We start from the raw sequence: 9,108 nt of genomic DNA, 5'->3' as shown, positions 1-9,108 counted from the left end.
ATCTGTCTGTGATTAACTTCTAATCTCTCTAAATGTCACGTGTATACACCCATGTGTGGTGGGGCTGCTGTTTGTGATGCATAAGGTTTTTCATCACAGATGTTTTTCTTTTTGACACCATCTGTCTGACACTGTTTTTACCATTCTTACCATTTAAGCACAGCCAGGAACACCTTCACCTCACCTTGTGGGTAGATGGTGATCTAAATCCTGACCCTCCCAAATGAAAAGGGCTGTAGTTAGATTTAGTTATTTATACTATGTGTTGCATGCGACACTATATCTGTCTGTCACAAGCTGTTCTAATTTCTACCTGTGATCTTGTTGCTATTACTGCTGCTTCTTTCTACAGCTCTGACTGAATTAGATCACTAGTCCACACACACTGTTGTAATCAGTTGTCAAAGGGACAACTGTTTCCAAGAATTTGTTGCTAATCTGTTGGATTCCCTGAGAAAAACCCTGATCAGTAGAGTTTATGAGGAAGCACATATTTAAAACCTGCTAATGACAAGAGCTTGTTCATGTGTTAAAAGGACATCTGACAGAGTCTGCAGCATAACAGTGTTTCGTTCAACTTTTCAGTTTACCCTCACTTTGTGACAGAATTTGTAAAAGTAAGTAATAATTATTCAATTCAAACAACTTTATTTATTCCTGTAGGGAAATTGAGTTTTAGCGTGCCAGTCTATCAAACAAGACAAAAACAACAACTAAAGCATTCAGAAACCCTGTCAATGACATCATATAGCATTTGGGCACCAGAGCAAAGTTTTTCCCATAAGGAGCTCTGGTCTGTCAGTTGAACTCCAGTGATCTTGGAGCATATTTTAACAATGCTGCTGAGGCTATTCTTGTCCTTCACAAACAATCCATAAAACCAGCAGATAAAAGAAAATGTTAAAAGACTTTTAATAAACAAATGATAAAAGTTACATAAGATACTCTGGGAAACATTAAAAGAATATAGATGTTGCATCACACACACAAAAAAGACTAAGAGTCTACAGCCATGCTAATGGCTCTGTGAGGCTGTACTTTACAGCAGTGCTTTGGGCTAAATGAGCACTGCTAACATGCTAAACAGGTATAATGTTTTGCACGTTCACCATTTTAGTTTAGCTGTTAGCATGCTAATGTTTGCTAATTAGCATAATGTGTTGGTGCTAAATTTGCAGGTATTCGGTCATAAACCAATGTCTTGGACAAATGAGAGTAACATCAACATGTGAAGCACATTTCATAGCAATCTTTTCAATATAACTTGAGACATTTCACTCAGAAACAGGGAAAGGGGGGCCAGCAAAGTGAGTCTGATTCATCCTCTGATCATGAATGTCAAAATTCCATGGGAATCATTCTTATAGTTGTTGAGATATTTCAGTCTGTACCAAAGCGGTGGACCGACTGCTAGCATACGTAATAAAAACTTTACAATGAAAGAAGAGTTACTTTAAATTACAATGAATGGCTTCTAGTTTAATTGGTATTGAGTTTGGTTCTGGGTCTTTTGTCCCATTCTTTGTTTTTCTCTGTGCTATGGTCATTTTAAGTGATTCCTTAATTAGATAATGTATTATGGCTCCTGTATGCTGATAACACTGCAATTCAGTTGAGTTGAACACAAAGTGTAATGTATGGATTTGTGGATGGCTCTGAAGCTGCGTGACTGTTGCTCATTAGGGCCAGACTCCTCGGTTAAGACGGGCTGCCATCCACAGTGAGAGGATTTCACCTGCTGACGATTGACTAGCAGTGTGAGGCGCCTCTGAGGTTAGTGTGGCAGACTTTGTCTTACTGAGGCAATTGATTTAGCAGCTCAGAGATCAGAGTGCTGCAGTGTTTTCTTGCCTTAAAATGTGGCTTATATTTAGGAAAGACTGAATGGCATGCATGGAAATGGGTGCAACAGGGCAAAATACATTTAAATGCTGGTATTATTAATGTAGCTGCCATGACTAGTCAGTAACAGCAGAGACTGAATTCCTCAAATTACTCAGTTTACCTGCATAACTCTTTATGTCATTCAACTTGCCTATATTCCTAAGATTCATCTTAATTCATCAACTATCATCTGCAATTTGTCTTACCAGAATTTTCTATGTATATGTACGTATGCACTCAACACAATGTAAAAAGTATAAAAACTGCTTAATAAGCTCTTTAAGAGTAATCTGGAGTAGAATACGCCATAGTATTTTAATATGAGTGAGCTTGAGATAAGGAATATGAGGTAAAAAAAAATATCTACCTCTTTCTGCATTTAAGCTACTTAGAAATGTTTGCGCAGGTGTTGACTATAGTATAATTGCATAATACAGTCTTAACACAGTGAATGCTTACTTTCTATATGTAGAAGTTACATCATGAAACTGCCTTCTTAACAACAAGACAAAGACTGATCTGCTTAGCTTCAGACAGCCATGTCATTAGAAGACATCTCTGGACGCTGGCCAACTGTTGACATTGGGCTTCTTACTTACAGCAGGTCAATTATTCAGGTTAAAAACCACTTTAAAGTAGATAGAGCATACAGAGAAAGAGCAGCAACGCAACATGTTTATTGTAAGTGGTCTAACATGGACAGAGGAGCAGTGCAGGTTAAACACAAATTCCTGTAGAAAGAATGCAATCATTTGAAAATGAATAAATTACCTGCCACACACATTTTGTAGATTTACACAAATCCAGCACAGTGGTGCTCTGGTGGCTCCAAATGCAGAGAGTGTCCTAAGTTTTAGCTACTGTCCCTGTCTGAAAATATAACTGTACACACATCTAAATGGCTCATTGATGTTTACAACACCTTACCAATAGCACGAGGAACCTATCTTGAGAGGAAATGTTGGTTTTGGAGAGAAGAGCTAGAACATTTTGAATTTCCTTTTATTTTGACTTCTTAACAACCGGATCAACAATCTTCTGTCCGGTGAGGAAGTGCCACACGCCGCCTCGGTAGAACTCATTTCCAAACGAGTAGAGGAGAGCATTGAAGATGGGATTTGTCTTTGCAACAATTGGAAGAACCTGTGAGCAGAAACAAGTATTTCCTCATTTAATAATTTTTCTAAATACTTGATTAAAGGGCGATTTGAGATTATTACAATTTACAGTTTTGGCCATGATGTCGGTTATGAAAACACTGTATTCAACAAAGTAATTGCTGATGTAAGAAGACAGCAACAGAGTCCCAACAGAGTAAGAAACATAAGCGGTCAAATTATCAGACAGATTGTAAACAAGCAAACAGTTTAGCCAGATTATCCCACCCACTTTATATTTAAATCAGCAGTGACATTACTTCTTTCCTTCCTTTTTTCATAATTGTGACTGTATTTTCCCACAGACTGTTGGACTGAATTAATCTTAATAAGTGCTCACCATTCTCAGCTTTGGAGATACGACCTTGACGTTCTCGAAGCAGGCGTAGACACACATGAGGACGTAGGGGCCCCAGCACATCAGCAATACCCTCAACGGCAAACTGGTGTTAAACTGGAAAACAAACTTCATTGTGTTACTGTCGATTTTACACATGTAATATAGTGGATGTATAACTTATTATTATTAACAATAATCAGTTGGAAATAAGACAACATTTAACTTTTGTCAGTTAGAGCTTGATAGGTTACACTGAAGTCAGAAGTTTTAACCTAATGTTAAGAGACTGAGGAAGGCAAGATAAAACAGTGAAAGGTGACATGTTGAAGTTTAGTCAAATAATGGGAATCATTATATAGTAGCAAGTAGTTGTAAGTAAGTATTGTAAGAGAGCAGAGGGAGTGGCATCCACTTTCTCCAATTTTGTGGACAAAGTTGTGCAGAACACACAGGGCTTGAATCAAATATATTGACAGTAGGTGTGGTAACAGTTGAGGTCAAACTTGCTATACAATAGATGCATTAAATTTTGTGTGTCCTTTTTCGGGATTATCTAAAGAATTCGTTGTGGACAATTTATTTATTTATATGTTACATTATACATTGCCACTGATCACTGATGTCAGTAAGGTAGCTGGTGACATGTTGGAGGCATCACTATGTGTCTGTGTGTCCAAATATAACAGTCACAATGGACGCTGTGTATATGAGGAAAAGGCTGAAACAAGTCAGTTATGTTCAGGCTAAGTAGAAAAGTGCATTTTGTAACACCAAAACAAAACAAAAAGAAATGGAGTGTTTCTTTGAAAGGGATTTTAAGGGGCTACTGCAGCACATTCACCTTGTGGTGATGGATCTTCTTGAAGTGCTTGTGGACGCAATCGTAACATGACCACATGGTGTAAGCTGGGAACATCAGGTAGAGCAGCACCAAAGCTAGCATGTAAGTCATATAGTCCCTGTTGGAAAGAGAGAAATAGTAAGAAATAATATGTAATATGGTAAATATATGTGTAAAAATGATATGGATAGCTGTATTTGTTAGTGTAGATGTTGTTTTGTCAAAATAAGTCATCATTCATTGCTGACTATAGAGGTGGTCAGACCAGCTCCTTGCATGGTAGCTTGCTGCCATCGGTATATGAGTGGGTGTGTGTGTGTGTGTGTGTGTGTGTGTGAATGAGTGAATGAAAAAAAGGGCTATGGGTGGAATGGCTATATAAATTATAAATGCAGCCATTTACCATTTGATAGTGATGAAAACAACAATAGACTGTCCATTCCCATTTTAGTGTCATTCCTATATTATTTATTTATTTACCTGTCCCCTCTAGTGTAGTCCAGTGTGCAGCAGGTCCTCATAGGCTCAAAGTCATAGACGCCCCATCCCATGAGAGGAACAGCAGCCCAGAAGATGGAAAGGATCCAGATGATGCCACTCATTGTCAGAGTAGTGGTCCAGAAGAGCTTCTGTTCTACAGAATTAAAATATGCATAATGTCATTTGGATGTGAGTAGCCATTTAATTATGATTTAAAGAGAATAAGTCAATAAATAAATAATATTAATTCTAAATCTAATGCCGTGTGTTGACATGTGTCTGCTATTTCTGTTATGTTTGTCTGCTTTTCTCCAGAAACAAAAGCAGGTGTGACTGATTCTAAGGCATTCAGTTTGTCATATAGCAGACACAGAGCAACATTTGCTTTCATTTGGAGTTGTGTTGCTAGCCCTCGGATTAAAAATAACTTTAGTTTTGTGTGGATATTACCACTATGTTTAAAACTGTTTTTTTAATATTTGACTTTAACCATTTTTAAAGGGAGTATTACTAATTTTTAATGGACTTTATTTTGCTCCTCTAAGAGAGTGAGTTTACTGCACTCACTCGTGCAGTACTGGTGATATCTGTCCCAAGCGATGGCAGCCATGAAACTGATGGACGCCAGGACGGCTATCATCCCCTGAAAACCGTGATAGGCACATCCATCTTGACCAAATGGCCAATATCTAGAAAAGACAACAAAATTTGAATCATACTCCAGCATGCAGAGGAATGTAGCCTATACCCACTATCACAAGCTGTGTTATTATAAAACTACATAAGGCTGTAAAAGCCTGTTGGTTACATTTTTGAAAAACTTCACCTTTTCCAACCTTTCTTGAGTGTGACCTTTTATATCCAAACAATGCCTACTCACAAGCTGTGAGCAGGTAATCCAAAGAGTGATATGCCCTTCTCAGATTGTCAACGTCCTGAAGAGGTAAACCTCTCCAGTGTTTCACCAAAACAAATTAAATTTAATCATTTTGCAACCCCTGAGATTTATTTTCCCAAAGCACAAGGCTGTATTATCAAAATGACACCTGTAACATCACCTGATCGTGAGGACCTGTTTTAAAATCTAGATTTAGGGTGTTATGCTTAATACACACAATACATGCACCATGCACAGAGCATGGGAGAAATAAAGGGGGGTCAACAGCCCCCCCCCCCCCCCTATTGGGTAAATCTGATCCTTCTAACATGCAAGTTAAAAAAGGACATAGAAATCTGAGTTAAATGTTGCTACATTCCAATTAAGAGCCTGTTAGGTCACTTCCAATAGGCTTGCTTGAAAACTGTGAACTTTACACACTGAATAAAGTTGAATGTGGATTGGATTACGAAACCCAAAGGCTTATGATGCTTGTGCTTCCCACTGGCTAATATTATATACTAACAATATAATTTTTTGTTTGATTGCTCAAAGCATCACAGTGATAAAAAAGTGCCTGCATAAGGAAAATAACTGTCCACTCTGTTTGATACCTGATATAGCTGGCATATGCAGCTGTGAGCCCATTAATATTCAAACAGATGTCGGCCACAGCGAGATTGAACACAAAGAAGTTACTGGGATTCCTCATCTCCTTCACTGTGAGGAAAGACACAATGCTGATGGCATTGAGGAAGAATCCAAGCACGCCTGCAAGTGTAAAAAATAATTAAATAAAAGAAGAAGAGATAGGCTAAATGTCCCTTTAATTTCTGATAACACCGGAATTTATCAGCACAGTCATATCACCCTGATCTCACACTCATACATCACAAGTTTCTAAACATCAAGTGCCTAGAATAGTTTAAAATCTTGTTTCATTTTATTTATAGCTTTACTATGATAAGTCAGCAAGTAAAGTGGAGTAGGCTAAGCTTGGGACTCAAAAACTGCTAAATTTCAAACATCACAGTGAGAAACAAATAAACAGCAGGATGCATAGTTGGGATTTACACAATTGAAGGTGCTTTTATTGTGTAAAGAATCGCTTTCTTAATATACTGTTAATTCTTGCAGAAACATGTCTTCCTGTGAGCTCGGCCAAACGGCTTGCCTTATGGCCCACTTACCCCCAACAAGAAGCGCTGAGCCGAATGTAAACATATCAAAGTCCGTGAATCCCTCAGGTAAAGTATACGCTGCCATGTTGAAATGCACAAATGAAACTTTGCAGTCCGTTTCGTGTTGTGTAGCGCACCACCGTCACCAACAAAATGACGCCTTATAAAGGCTCTTTCACGTGAAAAAGCACAAAGAGACTAATCTTAACAAACCCCCTTTCTGCAATCCCTCGAAGAATGTCCTAACGAGCAACTTCCTTCAAACTCCCTGGAAGTTTGGAATCGCCAAAAGTTTGTGCTTCTGCTGCGGGAACTCTTTGATCTGAAGTTTATCGATTCAGGGCCAGTTCTTGTAAAACTGAGTAAGGCTTCTGCAAGAAAACATCTGGACAGACAAACTTTCCTCTCAGCTGGTTTACATAATTCAGCTGACTGTGTTTATGCTGATGTGGGTGATAAGAACAGAGCATGGACACATGGGAAATGTTGTTCTTAACTAAAGTTGTTTGATAGACTGAATGTTAGATGTGATCATTCTGAGCTGAGCACACACACACACACACACACACACACACACACACACACACACACACACACACACACACACACACACACAAACAAAAAGCAAACCACACATAACTGTAAAATTTACTGCACACAGTCAGTGGGTATTTAGCTATAATGTATCTTAAATTCAGTTTATTTAGGCTATGTCACATTTTCCTATATAACATGCTTAGCTAATTGGCATTTCTGAAATTAAAAGGCAATGATGGAATAATAACTGCTTTTGTCATTTAAACGTGTTTTTCACTCAACAGGGAGTGCTGTAGCACATGCATGTCTTATCCTCCTGGAAGAGGAATTACTCCCTGTTGCTCTTCCTGAAGTTTCCTCCATTTTTCCTTCTTTAGATTACAACTGCCATTATAAACAAGCAGAGAAGGACTTTGCACATATTTGTACATTGCTTCTTCTTCTTCTACAGCCACACAGTACTTACCTTGTTTATTTTTTTTATATGTGTACTGTATTATTTTACTTATAAACCATCTCAAAGAGAAATTTCCATTGCCTTGTGATGGACAGACAAAGCTTTTCCCAATCTGAATCAGAAGTTTGGGGATTAAACATGCTTAGCTGCAGTGACAAAAGTGCAAACACTAATAACTTTAGTTATTGTTTAATGAAGAAATCAATTTTTTATCTTTTAACAAAACTTACAGATGAGGTTACACATTCAATTCAATGGTTAAACAAATGTAATCTATAATTATTTTATTTTGAACATGCAGTCAAACAGAAACAGAAACTCAAAAAGGGGTAGCCACATTAAGCGTAATTTAAAAAGTCTGTGAAAGAGTCAGGACCTTGTTCATTTACTCATTTATCTGTCTTGAACTGTTGACCAAAATGCCCCATAAAAAAACAAGGACAGCAGAAAAGTGAGTCGCAGCGGTCTGAACCTTTTAAAATGTAACATTTGGGCTGAATCTGATTGCACCACTAATCTGTTCACAGATTACCACAAACTCATTAACTATGAAGTAATGATGTGTCCCAATAGACTTATAATAACCTTTTCTCAAACTGCCCATATTGTACTGACTGTAAGCTCAGCGGCCCATCCAGTTACAGACTTCCTCATAAAAAACACCCAAAACAACTGCGGTGTTGATGCGTATCATTGTATCTCCTGCTTTGATACATGTGGTTCAAATGTGGCAGTAGATCTGTTGATGTCTTTCAGATAAAGTGTTAATTTTCAGCATCTGATGTATGCCTGCTGCCTTAAATATCCAACAGGAGGCCTATCAAAGTGCAGCATGACGCCATACAGGAATGTAAAGTGCCAATTTCACAACGCAAAGGATTCAATAAAACAATCTGTTAATCTACTGCAGCTGAGTGTGGTGAAACAAGAGCCTAGAACATGAATGCAGTGACTTGATGAATTGGGATATTTGTTCAGGAGGTTTGTTGTGTGTTGCTATTAACTCTCTGGTTTATCGATATGTCACCATTTTTGATCAAGGGTGAAACAAAAGTTAAACAATGCAATGAAATGCTAAAAAAAATTAATTTAAATACCTTTTAGCCCAACAACATTTGCAGATGGGACCACTGTGCAGCAGATGTTTACTCTTTTTCTGCAGTATTAATTGAGAGACAGTGGACCAAAAAGCTGTAATCTTTCATACAAGAGTCAACACCATAAAGCCTTTGCTTATTGGATGGATGCAGCAGTTCCTCTTAATTAATATTATGTCAGTGGCAGGCTAGCTACAAATGAAAATTTGTGAATAAAACCCATGACTGTAACTGACCTAAATGCCCTGTCTGTAATA

The 9,108-nt window shown here is 37.9% G+C and overlaps 1 protein-coding gene across 1 annotated transcript; it reads right to left on the bottom strand.

Annotated features, from left to right (window-relative positions):
- Positions 1-2,533: 2,533 nt before the first annotated feature.
- Positions 2,534-7,197, bottom strand: rgrb (retinal G protein coupled receptor b). The gene is made up of 7 exons (XM_038735936.1): positions 6,770-7,197; positions 6,194-6,350; positions 5,270-5,391; positions 4,703-4,856; positions 4,223-4,340; positions 3,382-3,495; positions 2,534-3,027 (listed from the first exon to the last, which is right to left on the bottom strand). Exons 1-7 carry the CDS (start codon positions 6,843-6,845, stop codon positions 2,887-2,889), a joined length of 882 nt encoding a protein of 293 aa, XP_038591864.1. The 5' UTR covers positions 6,846-7,197; the 3' UTR covers positions 2,534-2,886.
- Positions 7,198-9,108: the final 1,911 nt, after the last annotated feature.

Source organism: Micropterus salmoides, unplaced genomic scaffold (genome assembly GCF_014851395.1).
Source record: "Micropterus salmoides isolate LMB-PRFRI ecotype aquatic unplaced genomic scaffold, ASM1485139v1 Ms_hic_scaffold_21, whole genome shotgun sequence".
NCBI classification, from domain to species: Eukaryota; Metazoa; Chordata; class Actinopteri; order Centrarchiformes; family Centrarchidae; genus Micropterus; species Micropterus salmoides.
The sequence above is the reverse complement of the archived record's forward strand: the minus strand, read 5'-3'. Positions and strand labels throughout refer to the sequence as shown.